This window comes from Cheilinus undulatus, linkage group 8 (genome assembly GCF_018320785.1).
Source record: "Cheilinus undulatus linkage group 8, ASM1832078v1, whole genome shotgun sequence".
NCBI classification, from domain to species: Eukaryota; Metazoa; Chordata; class Actinopteri; order Labriformes; family Labridae; genus Cheilinus; species Cheilinus undulatus.
The window spans coordinates 51,737,824-51,762,409 of NC_054872.1; the positions used below are offsets into that span (position 1 = coordinate 51,737,824).

The 24,586-nt window shown below is 39.8% G+C and overlaps 1 protein-coding gene across 1 annotated transcript in view; it reads right to left on the reverse strand.

Annotated features, from left to right (window-relative positions):
• The window catches only part of LOC121513667 (atrial natriuretic peptide receptor 1-like), a 155,327-nt gene that overhangs the window by 124,741 nt on the left and 6,000 nt on the right, over window positions 1-24,586 (reverse strand). Inside the window, exon 2 of the mRNA XM_041793565.1 lies at window positions 23,391-24,198. Coding sequence (XP_041649499.1) covers window positions 23,391-24,147 — 757 coding nt within the window. The 5' untranslated portion in view covers window positions 24,148-24,198. The remainder of the gene's footprint in view (window positions 1-23,390; window positions 24,199-24,586) is intronic.

Consider the following 24,586-nt stretch of genomic DNA (forward strand, 5'->3'; position numbering starts at 1 on the left):
TATAACAGCTTGTCCAGTTCTTCTCCATCTGTCTTTTCTTATTTAGAATCATGTCTACTTTTTTGACTCATGTTTTATCCTGATTCATCTCTAATACTTTCCTGTTCCCTTCACTTTAATATGTGAGTATTTCCTTAGATTCACTTCATTTTAAAGTTCTGTGTCTCTTCAGGTTCTGTTCACCTGGTGGGTTGTGTCCTTATTATAATGAGAATAAAAATGTGCAGAGCTGGTGGGTTGGTGATGGGTTTGAGGGATGAAAATCACTTCTAACAGTCTGATAAAAGGTCCTGTAAGTACTGCAGCTAGTGTTGAGACAGGTTTTGGGTTTGAGAGAACAAACACGCTGAAAGGTTTCTGTTTACAGACACTTCTTCCAGGAAATCGACTGAATTCATTTATCAAAATTATCAGAGCTGCGTCACATGTTCCTGAGTGACTCAGACCGTCTGGATCTCAACCAAATGGGTCTTTTAGGACAGAGAGAAGACCAGCTGCTCTCAAACACTGATGGGTAGAATTCTGCTGCACCAGCCAGCACATTATGAAGCATTTAACAGTACCAGATTCACCTGCACCAACCAGCAAATTATGAAGCATTTAACAGTACCAGATACACCTGCATCAACCAGCACATTATGAAGCATTTAACAGTACCAGATACACCTGCACCAACCAGCACATTATGAAGCATTTAACAGTACCAGATACACCTGCACCAACCAGCACATTATGAAGCATTTAACAGTACCAGATACACCTGCATCAACCAGCACATTATGAAGCATTTAACAGTACCAGATAAACCTGCATCAACCAGCACATTATGAAGCATTTAACAGTACCAGATAAACCTGCATCAACCAGCACATTATGAAGCATTTAACAGTACCAGATAAACCTGCATCAACCAGCACATTATGAAGCATTTAACAGTACCAGATACACCTGCACCAGCCAGCACATTATGAAGCATTTAACAGTACCAGATACACCTGCACCAACCAGCACATTATGAAGCATTTAACAGTACCAGATAAACCTGCATCAACCAGCACATTATGAAGCATTTAACAGTACCAGATAAACCTGCATCAACCAGCAAATTATGAAGCATTTAACAGTACCAGATACACCTGCACCAGCCAGCACATTATGAAGCATTTAACAGTACCAGATACACCTGCACCAACCAGCACATTATGAAGCATTTAACAGTACCAGATCATTTTCTGATCCAACCAGCACATTATGAAGCATTTAACAGTACCAGATACACCTGCACCAACCAGCACATTATGAAGCATTTAACAGTACCAGATAAACCTGCACCAACCAGCACATTATGAAGCATTTAACAGTACCAGATAAACCTGCACCAACCAGCACATTATGAAGCATTTAAAAGTACCAGATAAATTTGCACCAACCAGCACATTATGAAGCATTTAACAGTACCAGATACACCTGCACCAACCAGCACATTATGAAGCATTTAACAGTACCAGATACACCTGCACCAACCAGCACATTATGAAGCATTTAACAGTACCAGATAAACCTGCACCAACCAGCACATTATGAAGCATTTAACAGTACCAGATAAACCTGCACCAACCAGCACGTTATGAAGCATTTAACAGTACCGATAAACCTGCACCAACCTGTTCATTATGAAGCATTAAACAGTACCAGATACACCTGCACCAACCAGCACGTTATGAAGCATTAAACAGTACCAGATAAACCTGCACCAACCAGCGCATTATAAAGCATTTAACAGTACCAGATAAACCTGCACCAACCAGCACGTTATGAAGCATTTAACAGCACTGATAAACCTGCACCAACCAGTTCATTATGAAGCATTTAACAGTACCAGATAAACCTGCAACAACCAGCACATTATGAAGCATTTAACGGTACCAGCTAAACCTGCACCAACCAGCACATTATGAAGCATTTAACAGTACCAGATAAACCTGCACCAACCAGCACATTATGAAGAGTTTAACAGTACCAGATAAACCTGCACCAACCAGCATATTATGAAGCATTAAACAGTACCAGATAAACCTGCACCAACCAGCGCATTATGAAGCATTTAACAGTACCAGATAAACCTGCACCAACCAGCACATTATGAAGCATTAAACAGTACCAGATAAACCTGCACCAACCAGCGCATTATAAAGCATTTAACAGTACCAGATAAACCTGCACCAACCAGCACGTTATGAAGCATTTAACAGTACCGATAAACCTGCACCAACCAGTTCATTATGAAGCATTAAACAGTACCAGATACACCTGCACCAACCAGCACGTTATGAAGCATTAAACAGTACCAGATAAACCTGCACCAACCAGCGCATTACAAAGCATTTAACAGTACTGATAAACCTGCACCAACCAGTTCATTATGAAGCATTTAACAGTACCAGATAAACCTGCAACAACCAGCACATTATGAAGCATTTAACGGTACCAGCTAAACCTGCATCAACCAGCACATTATGAAGCATTTAACAGTACCAGATAAACCTGCACCAACCAGCACATTATGAAGCATTTAACAGTACCAGATAAACCTGCACCAACCAGCACATTATGAAGCATTTAACAGTACCAGATAAACCTGCACCAACCAGCACATTATGAAGCATTTAACAGTACCAGATAAACCTGCACCAACCAGTTCATTATGAAGCATTAAACAGTACCAGATACACCTGCACCAACCAGCACGTTATGAAGCATTAAACAGTACCAGATAAACCTGCACCAACCAGCGCATTACAAAGCATTTAACAGTACCAGATACACCTGCACCAACCAGCACGTTATGAAGCATTTAACAGTACTGATAAACCTGCACCAACCAGTTCATTATGAAGCATTTAACAGTACCAGATAAACCTGCAACAACCAGCACATTATGAAGCATTTAACGGTACCAGCTAAACCTGCATCAACCAGCACATTATGAAGCATTTAACAGTACCAGATAAACCTGCACCAACCAGCACATTATGAAGCATTTAACAGTACCAGATAAACCTGCACCAACCAGCACATTATGAAGCATTTAACAGTACCAGCTAAACCTGCATCAACCAGCACATTACAAAGCATTTAACAGTACCAGATAAACCTGCACCAACCAGCACGTTATGAAGCATTTAACAGTACTGATAAACCTGCACCAACCAGTTCATTATGAAGCATTTAACAGTACCAGATAAACCTGCAACAACCAGCACATTATGAAGCATTTAACGGTACCAGCTAAACCTGCATCAACCAGCACATTATGAAGCATTTAACAGTACCAGATAAACCTGCACCAACCAGCACATTATGAAGCATTTAACAGTACCAGATAAACCTGCACCAACCAGCACATTATGAAGCATTTAACAGTACCAGATAAACCTGCACCAACCAGCACATGGCAAGTTTGAGTTTAACTGCTATAAGAGATGTAGAGCAGTGATACTCAACATGTGGCTCTTTCGTGACTTCATTTTAAATATTATTCCCCAAGAAAACCTAAAATGAGGTAAACTATTTTGCTACTTTTATCCCTTTTTTGCTCCTTTTCACCCTTTTTGTTGCCACTTTTCATCAATTTAAGCTACCTTTTGCCATTAAGTACCACTCCTACTTTTTTACTCAATTTGACATTTTTTGGAACTTTTTACACATTTTTTGCCAATTTTATTACATTTTTGCCCCTTTTCACCAATCTTTCTCCCAATCTTCACCAATTTAAGCTATCTTTTGCCATTAAATACCACCTTTTTCCTACTTTTTTACCCATTTTGACGTTTTTTTGCCATTTTTAACCCATTTTTAGCCACCTTTATCCCATTTTTGCCTTTCACCATGTTTTCTCCCAGTTTTCACCCATATAAGCTACCGTTTTCCAATCAAATACCACTTTTCCAAGGTTTTGCCCATTTTAGCCACTTCCTTTTGCCACTTTTAGCCCATTTTTGCTCTTTTTCACCATTTTTGTTGCCAATTTTCATCCATTTCAGCTACCCTGCCATTAATTACCACATTTTTCCTACTTTTTTACTCATTTAATATTTTTTGGAACTTTTTACCCATTTTTGCCACTTTTATCTCATTTTTGCCCCTTTTCACCATTTTTTTCTCTCTATTTTCACCCATTTAAGCTACATTTTGTCATTAAATACCACTTTTTTTAGGTTTTGCCCATTTTAGCCACTTCTTTTTGCCACTTTTAAACCATTTTTGTTCTTCTTCACAATTTTTGTTGCCATTTTTCAACCATTTAAGTTATCTTTTGTCATTAAATACCACTTGCTTCCTCTTTTCTGCCCATTTTTGCCACTAACCTCTTTCACGCTGCCTCTCTTTTCTGTGTCTGTTACGCCTTTGTTCTGCAATGTTGCTCTGTACTATGAAAGTGACCGTTCCACAATGGGGGGTCGATCTCACCCCACCTCTGATCCAGAACAAGAGGTAGTATCAGAGCCGTAACAGAATTTTCTGAACGAGCCTGAAGGATGTTACAGCACTCAGCAACAGCAAGTGTCGCTTTGAAGACATGAGCACCCATGAGTGTTGTAAACAACACTCATGGCTGATTTTCTGTTGAAAATCAGCCAGTAAGAAAGCCATCACAAGGAGGTGGTATAAGCCTGACCCACCAACACAGGAAGAGTGGATAAACATTGTGAAGGAAATATTTGCCATGGAGCTGTTGACATAGAAACTGAGGACTCAAGAGGAACAGTGTAAAGAGAAATGGAGGAAATGGACAAATTTTACATCACAGTGACTAGATAAAGACGGAGTTACTTAACAAATCACAGTAACAACCATCGTTGAGACAAGGCAATCCAAAATTCATGTTCACTTGTGTTGTTGTTAAGACTGTAACTATGTAACAAAACATTCAAACAAAAATAAAGTTAAAAAAAAAGAGAGAGAATGGAGACCTAGGGAGACAGTTAATGTTCAGATGGAGATGCCTGGTCTGTCTTTAACTGTTTGCTGTAATTCTGTGCAGTTTAGTCAGTATGCACTGAAGCTATTTCCTCTCAATTATAGTTGACTGCAGTCAGGAACAGGAAGTTCCCACAATACACACACTATAGACTTATATCACAACAATTACTGTGCTAATGCACAGAAAAATGTAAACAATATATGGCTTCAATCTGATAGGATGTTTTTGCTGCTAAAGCATTGGATGTACATCCCTGCTGATGAGCCGGATAGCTCACCATGAATGGTGTCATTTGCAATATAAAATCAATCACAACTTTGACTCAACATATTGGAAGATGAAAAAGCTAATGTTGTAAAGCCTGAAGATGTGACCTATAAACACACACCCCCAGGATGCTCATAGAATGAGCTGTGTATTCTTATCAAGGGTGCGCCTGCAGCACAGATCCATGCAATGCTAACAGACTTGGTGTGCAAGAACCTAGGACTTCGCTGGAGATGCATCAATAGACCATCTGGGGACCAGAATTAGTTGATTTTGGGTCACCTCAGCTGTGACCAGTGACTGGCAAGTCCTCTCCTATATTACTTATTTATTTGCTGATCCCAGACGCACACAAACGTGCATGCAAAGCAGAGATAAGCAAAACGGCTCTGAAGTGAGGAACGCTGCACATCAGTGTTAATTTTGTTGACTAAAACTATTCATCAGCAGCCTTTTTTTGTGACTAAAACTAGACTGAGATTAACAAAAATAGATCTGTGATGACTAAAACTAGACTGAGACTAACAAAAATAGATCTGTGATGACTAAAACTAGACTAAGACTAACAAAAATAGATCTGTGATGACTAAAACTAGACTAAGACTAACAAAAATAGATCTGTGATGACTAAAACTAGACTAACAAAAATAGATCTGTGATGACTAAAACTAGACTGAGACTAACAAAAATAGATCTGTGATGACTAAAACTAGACTAAGACTAACAAAAATAGATCTGTGATGACTAAAACTAGACTAAGACTAACAAAAATAGATCTGTGATGACTAAAACTAGACTAACAAAAATAGATCTGTGATGACTAAAACTAGACTGAGACTAACAAAAATAGATCTGTGATGACTAAAACTGACAAAAACTAAGTTTAGTTTTCATCAAAATGACTAAAACTAGACTAAAATGTAATGTAGTTTTCATCAGACATCCAAAATCTGTGATATTTCGCCACTGTGGGTAAATCTAAAAACAATTCATCTCTATCTATCTATCTATAGAAAGCAGGGACCCCAGGTTTTGCAGAGTCAGAGAACACACTACCATGATTTGGTACCAGATTTAGACAAGAGAATAAATGGTTGGACTAAAAGTAAGGACTAAAATGTGAGGACTTTTTATGGACTAAAACTAGACTAAAATGTTTTGAGTTTTCGTCGACTAAAACTAGACTAAAACTAAAAGGATAGAAATGATTAAAATGTGTGTAAAACTAAAATGCATTTAATTAAAGACTAAAACTAAGACTAAAAATAAAAATAGCTGCCAAGATTAACACTGCTGCACACAGGGCCCAGGACAAATACAAAGATAGGCTCTTTTCAGCAACAGAGAAAAAGATTAAAACATTCCAGAATAAAAATTGAGGTTCATCTTCTACATCTGCCTTGCCCATGTGTGTGTGCATGCTACTGCTGCAGGCTGGGGATCTTGATACATGAGTTCATGATTTAATTCAGTGTTTTCAAACTTTTTTGCCCAGTCACACCGACGCTCAAGCCAAAATCTCAAGGCACACCATTTTGATATCCAAGCTAAACAGCATGGATCTGAATATGGTAGCATCACTCTCTTTCTCTGCCCCGTTTGTATTCATAGGAGGTGTTTATCATGAAAACTACATTTTTGTTATTTGCATGTGAAGCGTGTGATTCTAGGTGACAACATCTGAACTTGAAAGTTGTGAACGTTTTTCTTTTGCAGCTGCACACAAACACACACCTGAGCTACGACCTCTTTTGAATGCTATGGCTAATATGCTAATGTGCTAGCATCAGCCTGATTACCTTGTTTCTGTCAGTGCTTACTGGTCACATCGACGGACGAGAAACTAACGTGTTCATCACAGTTTGTTGTGATGGTCGATTGCATTAAATGAGTTTCAACAATTAGCTGAAGCTGAAATCCTTCACCTCCTTTCCTGCCTCCTGTGAGCCATTATAAACTCATTCAGCCATCAGCTCTTAATTAGCCTCCGTTAGCGGTGAAAAGCTAGCATAACTTTGACTCAGAGCTGTTAATGAGGGCAGAGCTCGTTAGGTAAAGAAGCAGCAGAGGGGAGAGGAAATCCAGTGAAAGACTTGAAATCTCAGGGGAAATACGATCACGCTGAAGCCTCCAATTATTTTCTCCATGTTTAGAACTTTGTCTGCTCTCTGCCTACCAAACAATCAGGTGCTGGAATGTCAGGTTGGCTTGTTTCTCGTCCTAATAAGTCGGGTTGTTACTGACTGAGAGCCGATGGTCCTTCATCAGTGAGAGAGTGGTTCAATCACAGAAACACTGTCATCGTCTCCGACTCCTACACTTAGAGGTGAAGCTGAAATCTTTCAATCGTTCTTCTGAGACGCCGCTAGCCTTGCAGGCATCTTCTGTCTGTGCATCAAAGCAGCCGTCTGCAGTCTGCAGAGAGACGAGTCTCATTCATGGATGTCATTCAGTCTGGTGAGATCCTGAGGCTTAAGACCCCATCACAACCCTAATTTATACAGTTTAACATATCCATAGGACTTTTTAAACCATGGGTGTCAAACTCAAGGCCCGGGGGCCAAATCTGGCCATTTATTTTACCTTATAAATTCATGATTTTAAATTTTATTTCATATTTTGTCATTTGAAACGTTGTTTACCTCATATTTTGACTGTTAAAAATCAGGATTTTGAATTTTATCTCAGTTTTTGACTTTGAAAATTCATGGTTTCAGTATTCTATCCCATATTTTGCCTTTTAAAAACATTATTTTGACTTTAAATGTCATGTTTTTACCTTTTAAACTTATAAAATTGACTTTTTAATCTCAGCTGAGCCCCTAGTGCTTTAAAGCAGTGGTTCTCAACCTCTTCAGCCCGCGACCCCCAAAATAAAGGTTCCAGAGACCGGGGACCCCCACTGGACCTGAAGGTGGCTGAACACAGCCATGAACATTCAAGAGCAGTCAAGTGTAGACAAGGCTGGGGGGGGCTTTCTGGGGCCCAGCCAAACTGGGGGCCAGAAAAATCCTGGTCCATTGTACAGTTAAGCTGTGGTGAGTAGTGAGTATCCCTCTCAAAAATGTAAATCCTTTTGATAAAAACTGAATTAAAATATGTTAAAAATAGATAAAATGGTGGTTAAATTGGATTTTAAAAGTAGCAAAATGGGTTAGACATGCCAAAAGTTAAATAAAAGTGGCAAAAATAACCAAAATAATGGCAAAAATGGGTTAAAGTGGCAAAAACAGGTATATTTAATGGTAAAAGAGGATTAAAAAGTGGCTGAAATGGCATTAAAGTGCCAAAAATAGGTGGAAATTTGGTTAAATGAGCTGAAAAATTAATTTAAACTGGCAAAAAGGGTTAGGTAAGGCAGAAATCGGAAGAAATGGGTGAAACTGGCAAAAATGGGCATATCAAATAGTGAAATGTGGCGAAAAGTAGTAAATAGGGGTTAATAGTGGCAATAATGGTCAACAGAGTCAACAATAGGCAAAGAGTGTCTAGATTTGGTTTAGAAGTGGCAAAGACAGGCAGAAAAATGTTTTGGAAAGGGTTTAAAAACCGAAAAACAGGGTTTTAAGTGGCAAAAATGTGTTAAAATTTGGCAAAACTGGTATAAAGTGGCAACAGCGTAATTTGAAAAATATTTTTAGTTTTTTAAGGCATCTGGAGACTCCCATCTCAGTGTCTCTCAACCCCCAATGGGGTCCCGACCCCAACATTGAGAACCCCTGCTTTCTTTCTCAGAGTCGATAAACACAAGAAAGAACATGAACTGACTCTGCGGTCGTCATTTAAGAAGAGGAAACAACCGTTCCACACAGCAACCTGAAATCCTCCTGCAGATGTTAGAAACTGTTTCACATTTGCCAACAGGAAAGCCCAACTATGAACCAAAACCTCTAAACCACTTCAGTATGACCTGCATCTACTTTAGCAGGAGTAGAAGTAACTGACACTTTTGCCTCTAATCCCAATCAGCACTTTCTCTCTTAGCATGGTGACAAACAAGCTGGTCTGTAACATCTTAGTTTGGTGTCAGCAATCACTTCCCTGTATAACGCTGAGCAGGTGTCAGCGAGGGCGAGGAGGTGAAGAGTTTAGATCCTGTGTGTGTTTGTGTGGTTGCAGTGAAGGTGGAAATGTTCTCCCCTCCTGTCAGCTCAGGAACATATGGCTCTGCATTAATGAGACTCACAGCGGTCTGAATATGGATCAGGTTTTGTGCTTTCAGGCTGGAAATAGAACTTTCCGTCAGGTCACTGATGTCGCTTGATTCGTACTGTCCACTTCTGAGGCTCGTCAGCACAAAAAAACTCAAATCTCAGCGTGTGAATTCATCTCATTATCGTCATAAACACGCTGTTACACCTGGAATGAGCCAAATTTACCTGAAAAATCAAGATAACCATTTCATTTCAAGATATTTCAAACAGTGAGCCAACAACATTGAAACCAGATTTCAAGATATTTAACAAGTGAATTTTCTTCAATGCATCAGCCGTTCATTTTGTTATTGCAGGCACAAGTAACACAAGCACAAAAACTCATGAAATGACAGGCTCTTCATGCATAGGCTTATGATGGAGAAATGGCTGATTTTAGTGATGAACATCAAAAATGACAGATTTGACTATTTTTCTCAATATTGACACCATAACATTACAGGATACATGATTATATCATGCAATGACTATAAGATCAAAATACGTAGTTTGAACAGGAGTCAACGTCCACCAGTGACTCAAAAGGGTAGTAAATTTTAAATCAGATGCTACACAAAAAACTAAAAATGCACCAAAGTCATTATTTTGACTAATGTTTGACATCCCCAGGACTAATTTTAAAAAACCCCGCCCCGCCCCGCCCCCAACATTAGTTTTGTGGAAAATAATTAATGTTTTGTGGGTATTTTTTAGAAAAATATTACCATCCTGTAATCACACTGACATCTAAAGGGTTAAAATCCTGAAAATTATTCAATATTTGATTGTTTTGATCAGAACTGAAGTTGATCAAAAGATTTGATCAAAAAAGCAGAAAAGAATATGAACGTTTACTATTTTTGCCGTTTTTGGAAGTGGATGTTTTTGTCCTTAATGACTCTAAAGGGTAGTAAATTTTAAATCAGACGCTACACGAAAACTAAAAATGCATCAAAGTCAATATTTTGGCTAATCATTGACAGATCTGGATTTAGAAATAATGCCCCGGCCATCCAACATTTGGTTTAAGGAAGTATAAATTTTTTTTTTTCATAAAAAACAACATTGACTTTAAGTAATCAAACTGGCATTTAAAGGGTTAAAATCCTCAAAATGATTGAATGTTTGATCGTTTTGAGCACAGCTGAAGTTGTTTCAAAGATTTATGCAAAAAAAAGCAGAAAAACTATAAAGCTAATCTGTTAACTTTTTATAGCACTTTTTTGGAAGTGGACATTTTTGTCCTTAATGGCTTTAAAGGGTGGTAAATTAAAGTGATTCCTGAGGGTTAAAAGAACTGAAACTGCAATATCTTTGCTCCTGATTTATCTATCATTGATTTTCTTCACATTTACAGTAGGCTAAGTAAGTCAACCCAGACATCCCTCTCCTCAGCAATGTTTCCATGTCTTCCTGGGGGATCCTGAGGTCTTTCCAGCCCAGATGGGATATTTAATCCCTCCAACAAGTTCCAGGTCCACCCTGCTGTCTACCAAGTAGGCATGGACCTCCACAGGGAGACGACCAGGAGGAATCCTAATCAGATGCTTAAACCACCTCAATTCCACCACTGGCCACCAAACTGTGACCCCCCCAACCCTCACAGTGCAGGACCAATACTAATACAGTTACCCCACTACTACATTGATCCAGGTAAACCTATTTTAGTTATTTGCTTTTTATTTTGCATCATTTCGTTTTGCTCTTTTTCGTTTCCCTGACAGTTCAAAATAATCAATAAGATGAATCCACAAATATGCATCAGTTACTGCAAAAACTGCATAATCAGAAACTATTAGGGGTGCACGATAAATATCTGGCCGATAGTTATCGGGCCGATAACAGGAAGTATTACGTCATTCTTATCAGTCCGATATCATTACAACGAACCCCGATAACATATATAATTTTGTCAGCATGGCAGTGCTGGCGTTTTTCTTTCTCACGAGACATTCCGAAACAGCAGGTGGCGCCACAGTACACGACCTGCTATTAAAGCACCAAAGAAGAAAACAAAGTAGCAGCCCCTGTGCTATAATGCTAACAACACAGTGGCGTTATTCAGTATTTATGGGGAGGATAACATGACCGTGTGTGTAGAATTTGCCCTGCAAAGGTCGCAAAGAGTAGAAAGAAGTCCTCGACGGATCTTATAAGTCACTTAAGAGTCATCATCCTAACGACGTTAAAACGAAGCGGCAGCTGCCACTAGCCTCAGCCGCAGGCATCAGCAGGCATTGAAAACTGCAGAAAGCTTGCCAGAGCCAAAAGACGCAACGTTATAATAACAAAATCAGTCTGACAGTCTCCTGATCCATCGCTGCTTCACAGACGTATACCTGCCTGCTCTGTTTGACGTGGTTGCTCACTACATATTAACCCCTTCTTACCCCCAGATGTGCATAAACACATCAAATAAACTTCTTTTGTTAAATCAACAATTGAAAAAAATATATTGGTTATTATCGGTTATCGGCCATCAGGAGTAGGAAATTATCGGTTATCGGTATCGGTTCAGAAAAATAGTTATCACTAGAAACTATTCATAAATTCCCTGTCTTAATAGCACAAAAACATCTGCAAACCCCGCGTACTGAAAGGCTGCAAATGTATTTGTGGAAATCTGGCATTCTGTCAACTCTACAGTGAACTGAAAGGTGATTCTGCACAATATCTGTGTTTGAGGCCTTAACATCTGAGAGCACATCCTGAAACCTTCCGTTTATTTCTGTTTCCCATTAGAAACAAAGATTTAGAGCTTCAGCTTTACTGCCTCTTCATGTCTGATTGCAGAGACGAGAGGCAGAGAGAGAAACTCAGTATAATTAGCCTGAGTGTGTTTGTCAGGAAATACCTACAGATCTGATAGGCCGCTGTAGTTTCCATATAAGGCTCCAGGTTCCTGACCTCTGTTAATAAATGTCCAGTCGGGAGGTTTAATGACGCTGTGGGAACCGAACAGGAGAGCTGCTGTTTGTTTGTGCTCTGATTCACTGATTGATTCACCTCCACGGCAGGAGGAAGGACTGTACGTCTGAATTTATGATTCACTTTCTATTAAAACTACAACCAGGAGAGCCAAGAGCTGCAAATAATAAATAATCCTCAGTAAATAATCACTTCATGTTTCAACCACCACTGCTTCCTCTTGTTTTCTTTGGTCAAACTTCAGCTCATTGCAGGACAAAAACTTTCAGAAATCCCACATTTATTTTGATAGAATTGATATATATTTGAAATATATTCCCAAAGAGCATCAAACTAACACTAAATCACTGATAGCAAAATATTTTCCCATCTATTTTTTCATGTTTTGGGGCGACTTCAGCTCCTTCCCACAAAAAGATGAATTTTTCTTTCCAGTAAAAATAAAATTAGGAGCTCTTCCCAGTGTTTCCACATCATTATGTCTTCATTCATATTGAATCCCCAGCATTATAACTGGTGTTATTTCAGTGCTTTATAGCAGTTTGGGAGCATGTCTATACACAGAAGAAGCTCCACATGCACACAGTGGTGTTAGATGTTAGGCATGTTCAGATGTGTCTATTTCACCATTCGGTTAGACCAGTGTTACTTAGCCCTGCTCAACCAAAGAGCAAGAGTCACAATCTAAGTACTTAAAAGAGGCAAAAAGTGGCAATAAAAATAAGTTAAAAGTGGCAAATGTGGTCAAAAAGCAGCAAAAATGGGTTAAAGTGGCAATAAAAATAAGTTAAAAGTGGCAAAAGTGGTCAAACAGCAGCAAAAATGGGTGAAAAGGGGCAAAATAGTCATAAAATGACCAAAAAACTGGATGAAAATGGGCAAAATAGGCATTTAATGGCCATAAACTGGGTGAAAATGGGCAAGATAGGCATTCAATATCTAAAACCTAGGTGAAAAATGGCAAAAGTGGGTTAAAGTGGCAATAAAAATAAGTTAAAGGTGGCAAATGTGGTCAGATAGCAGCAAAAATTAGTGAAAAGGGGCAAAATAGTCATAAAATGGCCAAAACCTGGGTGACAAATAGCAAATATAGGCTAAAGTGACAAAAATGGGGGAACAAGGGCAAAAAAGGCATAAAATGGCAAAAACTGTTGAAACATCCTTTTGCAAGAGCCCTAATATGGTTAAAAATGGCAAAAATGGGTTGAAGTGGCAATAAAAACCAGTTAAAAGTGGCAAAAGTAGTCAAAAAGCGGCAAAAATTAGTGAAAAGGGGCGACATAGTCATAAAATGACCAAAACCTAGGTGAAAAATGGCAAAAGTGGGTTAAAGTGGCAATAACAATAAGTTAAAAGTGGTAAAAGTGGTCAGATAGCAGCAAAAAATGGGTGAAACGGGGCAAAATAGACATAAAATGACAAAAAACTGGGTGAAAATTGGCAAAAAAATGACAAAAATGGGGGAACAGGGGTGAACAAGGCATAAAATGGCCAAAAACTATTGAAACATCCTTTTGCGAGAACCCTAATCTGGTGAAAAATGGCAAAAATTGGTTCAAGTGGCAATAAAAATAAGTTAAAAGTGGCAGAAGAGGTCAAAAAGCAAGAAAAAATGGGTGAAAAGTGACAAAAAAAAGAGTTACAGGTGGCAAAAATGGTCAAAAATTATCAAAAATGTTGCACAAAATGATTGAAAAGTGACTCAAAAGGGCAAAAAATCAGCAAGAACGTTTCCATACTTAAAGGTTCTCTGGGAAAATAATAATATTTCAAAATAGAACACAAAAGGGCCACAAATCACCACGATAGAGTCACGCGCTGAGTATCACAGGCTTAGACGCTCATTTAACCCTCCTGCATCCCTAAAAAAACTGCGACACCCATGATCCTAAGGGTAAAAATACCCTCCAATAAAAACTGCCATACAAAGTATGTACTAATGTATCATTCCAACTTTTATGTATAAATACTTTAAGCAACCTCAGTCCTTACCATGTATAATGAAAAATATCTGTTTAAAAATTTAAACCCCTTAAATGCCAGCTTTTTAAGTAGAACAAAATTTTTTGTTAAAACAAAATAACAAAAAAGTGAATTTCTTTTATCACAAACATGCAAAACTGATCTTTCTCTAGGTGGAATTATCTGAGCCCATGAGTGTCAAAAATTGGCATTAAGATAGTTTTTTAAACATTGTATTGTTTGTGCAGGGTTGGATTGTACAGAAAGTGCAACACCCATGTCCATAAGGGTTAAAAAATAACCTCAGCTACAAAAAAAAATGTATTTATTAATGTCTCATTACATTTTTTTTTAATACTGACTACAAGTAACTTCAGTCCTCTCCATTTATAATGAATATTTTTTCTGTTTCACAATTTTAACCCCTTAAATGCTGCTTAAACAGCAGTTTAATACATTCATTTCTGCAGCAGCCTTACAAGCTTCACCTCCTCCACCGCAGCCTCCTCCTTTATAGTCTAAAGCTTCACCTCCTCCACCCCAGCCCTCCTCCTCTTTACCATAAAGCTTGACCTCCTCCACCCCAGCCTCCTCCTTTATAGACTAAAGCTTCACCTCCTCCACCCCAGCCTCCTCCTTTATAGACTAAAGCTTCACCTCCTCCACCCCAGCCTCCTCCTTTATAGACTAAAGCTTCACCTCCTCTACCCCAGCCTCCTCCTCTATACCATAAAGCTTGACCTCCTCCACCCCAGCCTCCTCCTCTATACCATAAAGCTTCACCTCCTCCACCCAATGTAGGTCATAATATTGATTTATGGCTTGAATTTGTGGAAAAATGCATAGGTTGAGTAATCTAATAATAATTTCATATTAACTAAATCCCAATATCAGGGGAAAAAAACACAAGTAGATCATTTTTGCAAATTGTTCAGCCCAAGTTTAAATACCACAGGAATTGAAATACAAGTTCTTCAGCACACAACTTTAGGTAATTTCCAGTTTAAATCTCCAAAAGATTGCAAGAATATTTCTGTAAAAGTCTAAATTGAAACAAGAAATTGCCCAATACTGTATTTTTATTTCTGAAATATTGAAACAGGTGCAGAAAAAAAATTCTTCTGGTATCCTGACAACTCTATCTTGTAGTAATTAGGTCTTTTCTCCTATAATAATGCTCTTAGTTTTCTAAAATACATAAATGGATTATTTTTTCAGCCTGCTGATGCTTTCAGCACAGATAAGACACTTTTAGATTTGATTTTTTTGTGTTATTTGTTGCTGATGTTAGCTGTTAGTGTCCTGTGTTTTCCCCATCTTCCTTGTGTACCTCATCTGTTGTGGAAATCTGCTTTATCATTCAACGATGCAGACTTTCCGCTGCGTCTTCAGGCAGAGACATTAGTGGAGCTAAGCTGCTGTCTGGCCTGTGGACGCATCGATCAGGCTCACATTCCTGCTGCTGCTGCTGCTTGGTGATGAGGCCCTGCGGCACAGATCAGCAGCTAATGTGGGGGGTTAACAAGGCTTGATGCCCAGATCGCTCTCGGAGCGAACGAGGTACCAACCACACAGGAGAGAAAGTTGGAAGTATGATGTGATGACAGTTTGTAAAACTGTGTTCGAGCTTTCTGCTGATGGTGAGGACTCCCTAAAGCTCTGTGTCTGTGTGTGAAGAAAACACTGTGCTAAGACAGTAAAAAGCTGTGGCACGTTTTACAGTATAAAGAGGCAATAAACAGACGTGATGAGTGATGTCAGCTTTCAGGAACGGCTTTCAGGAGCTGAACAGATGTACATTTTAATGTGAGAAGTCCTGTTTATCTGCCCATTTTTATCTGCCTCATTCTGAGAACGGCTGTTCAATTGGAGTATAAAGACACCTGTGTTTAGAAGGTCCAGTCACTGGTTCATCAGCATTCCTGGCTACCATTACACCATGAAGACAAAAGAACACTCAGAACGGTTATTGAAAAGTCTAAGTCAGGGGATGGAGACAGAAACATCTCCAAGTCTCTGAACATCCTCCAGAGTTCAGTTAAATCCATCATGAAGAAATGAAAGAATATGTCACATGAGTAAATCTACCTAGATCAGACCGTCCTCACAAACTGAGTGAGCGTGCAAGAAGGAGACTAGTGAGAGAGGACACCAAGACACCTATGACTACTCTGAAGGAGTTCCGAGCAGCTGAGATGGAGAGACTCTGCAGACAACAACTGTTGGCCGGGTTCTTCACCAGTCAGAGCTTTATGGGAGAGTGGCAAAGAGAAAGACACTGTTGAAGAAAACTCAGATTCAATCTGGACTAGAGTTCACCAGAAGGACTGTGAGAGACTCCATGGTCAAGAGGAAGAAAGTTCTTTGGTCTGATGAGACCAGAATGGAGCTTTTAGATGATCAGACAAGACGCCAAACACTGACATCACCACAAACACACCATCCCAACTGTGGAGCACGCTGGTGGCAGCATCATGCTGTGGGGATGCTTCTTAGCAGCAAGACCTGTAGGGCTTTAAGAGGTAGAGGGTGAAATGAATGTGGCAAACATATTTTCAAAGGGGAATTATTTTGATGACGGAATCGTATTTTTCCCTTTGTTTTATAGTACATTATACAGAGATTGGGAGGTACTCTACATGTTTTTGGGGAGAGGGAGTTGTGATGGACTTGTGGGCGGGCTCTGCTGTGACGTTCACCGAAGTACCTCTACGTCATTGCTGCCTCGTACTGTGGCAGCAGCAGCTACTTAAACCCTTTACCTACTGAGCCAGCACTAGCCCTGTGTTTTATATGTCCAGAGTATTATTACCGTAACTCTGTCAAAGTTCGTCCCATCAGAAAAATTTCAACAGTGTTGGAAAGCTGAGAATTGTGGACATGCGCACATGCGGTTCATTACGGTACTTGCAACCATATAACGTGGGCATTCATAGCAAAACACCATAGCAAAACACCAGAAGTATCGCTAGACTCCTCGAAAGATTACTCAATCTAAAAAATTCCAACATTGACAGAGAGCTGAGAATCGATGCTTTCCATCAATATATGATGTGTGGTATATATATTACGGTAATGTTGAACAGCATCGTGAAAACGGCAGCTTTGGCAGAAGACGAGTGAGAAAGGAGAGTGAAGGAAGTGAGTAAAAGGAGAGTGAGTGAGAGTGGTGTTTTGTTTTCAAAAAATAGCGTTAGATAGTGGCATCTGTGCGTGTCTGTCAGATGCAATAACAATATGTTACTGAGAATGTTGAGAATGCATTTTTCCACCTTTATTTGCACTAATTGTGGCCTATGTATATAGTTATCTTTTGCACTGTGTTTTGCACACCCAGAGTCCTACACTCAAAAATGACTGGTGATTGTTCTAAACATGTATAGGTTCACATTTCAAATGTCTAATCAAAACTTCATGAGCAAAAACAACATTTCTTCTCATAAAAGCCATGAAAAACAAATCCGTTTTTGTGTTTTCTTCTTTTAAACTGCTGACAATTCCATATAATGTGCAATAATCATTAACCAGATGTTGAGAAGTCAAGTTCAAGAACTCCTGGGAAAAGGGACCAAAACTCTCAGACCTAGGGCATTTCCTCACTATTTTACAGCCATAATAACAAAATATGTCCAAATCACTGTTTTTAGACTCAGTAGGTAAAGGGTTAAAAAACACTCAGTATTTCGGGGGACTCCTCCAGCAGGGAGGCGGTTTTCAGGGTGGTTGTGTGGCGGTGTGTAACCGGCTTTACTTTGTTAAAATTTGCTTTCACTTTGACAAGAACTCTTTGAAGGAGGATTTTTCCTTTCAAAAAAGCCAAACTACATTGATGATGATGGATCTGTAAAATAAATAAAAGGATGAAACATGGGGATAGGGATGAATGCTTTTTATAGGTGCTGTATATTTATGTGTTTGCCGTCAGCAAGCATGGGATGCTGTGATTAAATGAAGGTAATTAACGGAGTCTCTGCTGGACTTTGACCTATCCTCTCCTGCTGTGTTTTCTCTCTCTGTCTCTCTGTTGTTTGATTATTATTCATTATTTATTATCTTTATCTGAGCCGGGGCTGATTACTGCAGCCTGGACTCAGCTGGAAACAACTGGTGAGTAACATAATTAGATTCTTTAAGATAATCCTGCTGGATCCAATCAAACAAGAGCAGAATAATTACCGATGTTTGAGGAAACATGGCCTTTCTTTTTACAGCTTTATTTGCAGAAATCTTTTCCCTTTAGTGATTTATTGGAAACCATCAACCCTGAAAAGCAGAGACGAATGGGACAAATTGATTATATTTCCAGGCAGGGAATTTTCGCATCAATATCTGCCTTTAAAGGAGCAGTCGTCTATAAAAGGAGATTGACTGGCTCGAGTATGGACCATATAGTAGTCATTCTCAAGTGCTCTCAACTCTGACATATTGATGAAAAAGAATAAAACACTCAGAAGCACTGAGAATGGAAATGGTTTGAATTTGTGTAGAAACTGGACTTCAGAAAGTCATAACTGACCACTGCAATCAAACATAGATGAAGACGCTTTTGAGGAAGAAGAGAGAGAAAGTGATGAAGTTATCCTCATGTAAGACCACGCAACCAATGCAAACTCAAACTGCTGCAGAAAAATATCCAAGAAAACAGAACGCCAAGTTCAAGCTTCAGATGTGGCATCCAGAAAGTCAAGATCCAGTCACAAAGCTGACAAATCTTATCTTACCAGAATGTTAGAACCAAAACTCAGGATTGCTGCAGATCTGAGACCTTTTAAAGACCTTTTAAAGACCTTTTAAAGACCTTTTAAAGACCTTTCAAAGATGTTATGTAGAATCAGCACTTCTGCTCTTAGGTGGGAATAAACAGCTGGTTTCCAATCCTCTTAAGTTTAAATTCTTCTGCATCTTCCTGCAAGTCAACCTAACTCTTTGTTTTCACCCTGCCAGCCACTTCCTGAATTTCTCATACTGAAACCAAACTTCCGTGAACTTTAACTTTGTGAGTGTGAAACACTAAACCCTGCTATAAAAGCTGCAAGCAAATCCACAAAAAAAAGATTTATCATGAACTACACAGCAGGAAGAAAAGAATTCTCTTTTCGATATTGAACCATGCAGTATGGAATCCACAGTTAAGTCTGAAATTATCACCAGCCTGGCACCAAATGCACAGAGATTTTCCAAATACTTTTTTTTTTAATTTAATGATGTTCAGAAAAGTCACTTTATGTGTCGTTTAACTCACTGACCACTAACCTGACACGCCAGATCCATCTGGGAAACCTTCCATAGAAGGCGTTTGGGAAAGGGCAGAGGATATGAAAAAAAAAACTCAGAGGCTGATTGGATGAATGATCTGTCTGTCACATCTTTATGGGCCAATAGGAGCAACAAAACATGTGACGCACCTGCTACCGAGGAGTAAACTCCATAGAGAACTGCATAACGTGAACCATGGCGACCGTAGACATGTTGGTACACGACTTTTGTTGTTTGTGAAAAGAAAACAACTCAATGCTGTTCTTTGTTTTTCTTTTAATGAAGAAATGTCGTCAAGTTCTGATAAAACTGGCGCTTTAGCAGCATCGACGCCAATCTCTTGTTGCTGCTTGTGTACGCCACGACTCTGCCACACCCAAAAGTACCGCCCCCTCATTGCTGATTGGTCCTGTAACTTTCTAACCGGCCTAAACGGTTCAGATGGGAGCTTTGCAAGATGGATTTACCGGTAAGATACACGGAAACAGGTGTATCCATCTGCTTTACAAGGTTAACTGACCACTGGATTCTGGCAAATGTTCTTCGACTGGAAGCCATCAGGATTCACATCGTTTACGTCGGGTCTAACCAGACCAGGATGCAAGAAAAATTCAGACATGATAGTCTTGTCAAATCAGGGTAATGGGGTGTCTTAGATGTATTGTTGATTATGTCACACTTCAAGAGCGTCGATCCCAACACTGGTATTCAGGTCCAAGCCTTCAACTTCTACAACCATCGTGCAGCGGTTTTGCTCCAACCATGGGGATGTGATCTTGCACAGTGGAAGCATGTCTAGGGCACTCACAGCCCTGAGCAGCTGGAGACAGAGAGACCAGAGATCACAGAAGAACCACGAGTTCAAGCGTGAATGTCAACAGTGGATCAATTTTGCCTCTTTGGAGTTGATTTGTTGTTCATTTTGACATGATTCTGTGTCGCTGTTTTTTTTTTTTGGGGGGGGGGGGCTTCTTCTGTGGGTGAGTACATTATGAAGTTAAAAGGTTCATGTTTACTACAAAGGATGAGTGATTTTATTCAAAATTCTGTGATTTTCCAACTAAAAAGTTAACTTTTCCCTTTCATTGGTGCCATGGTAGCTCCATGACCCATTGACCTGCCTATGACTTTTTGCTTAGGATTAGACGTGATATTATAAAAAATGGTGATTTATGATTGGAAGTCCATACTGTTGGATCAATTTGCTCTATGTGGCTGATGCAGTTTTATTTATCTATTTTATTTAACCTTTATTTAACCAGGATTTATTCCTATTGAGATACAAAAATCTCTTTTACAAGGGAGTCCTGGCCAAGACAGCATCATGATAAGTTTCACATATATGACATTAGAACAGGATATAGAACAAAGGTTACATCAATCAACAAATCAGCAGCTCTCAGCAGAAAAACATGTGCACACACTGGTCAAATGTTCCCTAATTCTAGTTTTGAAATCTCCTAAATTAACACAATGCTCAAGTTTAAGATGACCCTGTAACTCTGACCAAGACAATTGAGCAAAAATGTTAAAAGCTCTTCAACCAAAGACAGAGCGAGTGCAAGGAATCTCATACATGATGAGTCCATGAGAATGAAGATTTCAACTACTGACAGCTTTTGGAGTCAGCAGAGAACAAAGATAAGGTAATTCGTGTAAAATTTCACCCTCAGTTTCTTTGCAAGACAATCAATATGACGGTTAAAAGACAGATTTTCTTCTAACAAAAAGTCAAGGTACTTATATGTTTGAACACATTCAATTGCCTCATTGTTCAAGGTAAAAATCTGAGCACTGCCTTGAGCTTGTGGCTTAGACCTAGAGAAGCGCATCATTTTGGTCTTGTTGGCATTAAGAACAAGTCTTAAGTCACAGAGGTTTCTCTGGACAACATTAAAAGCCGCCTGTAGTTTGTTAGTCGCGCTTTCTAAGGAATAGGACGATGTATACATCACAGTGTCATCCACATAGAAATGAAACTGTGCCTCAGTAACATTCATACACAACTTGTTTATGTAAATAATAAATAAAATTGGGCCCAATATGGAGCCTTGCAGGACACTATTTTAAACATTTAAAAAGCTAGATAACTGACCATCAGCTTTAATGCTTCTTCAACGTCTTCTACCACTGAAATAACTTGCAAACCATTTTAGTGGGGGAAAACCCAATACCAGCCAGCTTCTGTAATGGGACAGAGTGGTTAATGGTTTAAAAGGCCTTTGATAAAGCTAGAAAAAGTGCAACACAATGTTCTTCATAGTCAATTGCATTTAAAATATCAGTTTGGCAGCGGCTAGCGCTGAAAATAGGCCTAGCAGATCTCTGTGGAGCAGCATGGAAGGCCACTTCAGGGACTGCCTTAGCTGGACCAGAGCATGCACAGTGGATCTGCTCCTAGAGACTAGAGAGGGAGCAGTTTGTCTCTGTAGTGCGTCCAGAGGGCTGACAGTGGCACAGCCTCCGTATGTAAATGGAGGTTTGGAAGTTTGATGATGAACTGCAACAATGCATCAGGCCTTTAAGATCGAATATATAGTTTCTGCACTGAAATGTCTATATTGATTCAAAAAGAGACTATTCTTATACCGTATATTTTTTAAACTGAGGTCTTACAGTATCCTGATATTTCCAAAGACAGAGAATTTTTTCATCTTTATAACTGTATGTGTCTTGTCATGGAGGCTATCATAGGTTGTGAACCTCTGTATCATGTTAACCCTTCACACTTATGCATTCCCATCAAGTTCAGAGCACCACCTCTGCAGACTCCGTCTCAAAACTACTTCTTGCACATGTGTGCTAGAAGCCACACTAGACGGCAAAGGTATGAGAAATTTATGAATGAAAACAAAAGTTTGGTTTTCACAACTCATGAGTTGTCGTCTGTGTTAAGCAGAGCCCTCAGTTCAAAACTAGAAGTCGGCAGCAGAGACGGGCAGCGCTGGTCTGCACTCATCATACTGAGTTATGTTCCGGTTGGGCGCCCCATGGTGGTGGAATTTTACACATTGTGCATTAAGACAGGAAATTTCTTCAAAGTTAGAGGAAAATCTCTGGAAGTGATCTTGAGCTACTGTGTTGACATTGAATCTCCATGAGCCCAACTACATTGACCTTTGACCTCTAAATCTTATGAGTTCTCTCTCTCGTCTCTAACTGTAGCTTTCAAGGATCTGACTGAAAAACGAATGTTGCATCATATAATTCGAACAAAGCACCATTTCTGGCATGTTCCATTTTATTCAACTAGATCAAAAATCATGTCTCCATCCTAATAAACCCACAAATTAACTTTTGCCCTGATAAAGCAGCATTCAGAAGACTGGTTTAAATGAAAAATATTCATATTAAGCATCTGAACACCTTCAAAATGTCAAACCTTTCAAACCCAGACTACCTTGGACATATGAAGCACTTCTCATGAATGAATTTTTAAATATATTAAATTAAATGCATATTTTCTGCCTCTTTCTCAGCCCGTTTCCCATCATCATCATCTACAATCAAGCGTTGCACTGTAAAACCTAAAACAAGCTATAAAAGGCATTCTCCCTGCAGTTCTCTCCGTCTGCATCCAAAAAACATATTTGTCTTCCCTGATCAGAGCTGGTTCTTTAAAAAAACTCACTGGGAACCTGGTGGAACTGGGCCAGGGTCCAGTATTGTGTTGTTTCGCTGAACTACCAATGCCTGGACTTGTTAGTTTGATAATCTGGATTAAACAGTTAGGGATTAAGATACCAAACAAAGAGCAACAAGAACTTCTGTATGGCATGAAGAGCTGAATTTGGACTCACCTCGGCCGTCGTTCTGAACGTCAGCGAGGATTTGGGAGTAGTTTATGGGCAGTTTGTTCTCCTCAAACACCCTGTCGACAAGGGAAATGTTGATGTTCTTCAGTTCCGTGTACAAACCCTCCACAGCGAAGTAACACGGCCGGTCATCCTCCTTGTTATCATTGAACATGAGCATCACGTGTTCCCGCCACCCAAAGTGCTCGCAGATCCTCAGGGCGAACTTGCCGAGCTTCTTGTGAGTGGGGCCAGTGTTGGTAATGGACGGGTAGACTCCACCGTAAAACGCCACAGCTGGAGCACCCGCTGTGACCATTGGGACGCCCCAGTGGGTGGTGAAGAGGCCAACAGGGGAGGCGGTGTATGAACAGCCAGGCCCGATGAACGCCCAGGGATCGTAGGCGAACTTCAGGTCAACAGCCATGAGCGGGGCCACAGACTCGGAGCAGATGCTGTTGTTGTTCTCGCTGTCCTTGAAGGCGTAGACTACATGGTGGTCAGGCAGCAGGGTGGGGTCGTCGTTGACAATCCTGATGGCCCGTTCCAAGGCGGGGCCGATGCGAGGCCAAGCCCAAGGGTAATCCGTGTTGTTCTGTGGTAGAATGACCGCCAGCGTGATGTTGTGTTTAGGCCGATGGTCATGATGCCCCCGAGGTTTCCTCAGGCTGCGGTGTCGGGACAAATGCCCACAGGCCGGATGCAGATCGAGCAGAAACAGCGAAACCAGCAGGAGAGCGGAGCCCTCTTTCCAACAGGCCATCCTTTCCTAGCAGGTCGTCCACTTCCACCACTGAATTATTTATCCCGTTAACTGTGGAGACACACGAGGGAGACGTTAAAAAAACATGCAACATAAATGACGGCTTGTTTTTGTAGCTGGGACAATGATGCGTACTTCCTCCTTTGACTAAAAAGCCAATAACAAAGTCAGGACTCCGAGACCTGCTCCAGACCGTCATGGTCGAATTCACTGTAATAATTTAGAGTCATTCCTGAGTGGTCTTCTAGGTCAGGCCCAGTCATGGGAGAGTTACTCCCCAAAGATGGAGAATTAGAGGACAGTTTGCTACCATCCATGCCCACATTATACACAACACTGCTCACATTTTACACTTAGAGAGGTAAGCATTTTAATATTTTAACCATTGTACGAATGGGTCAAAAACAGATGCAAAAAATGAGTGGTTATTTAGTTTTTT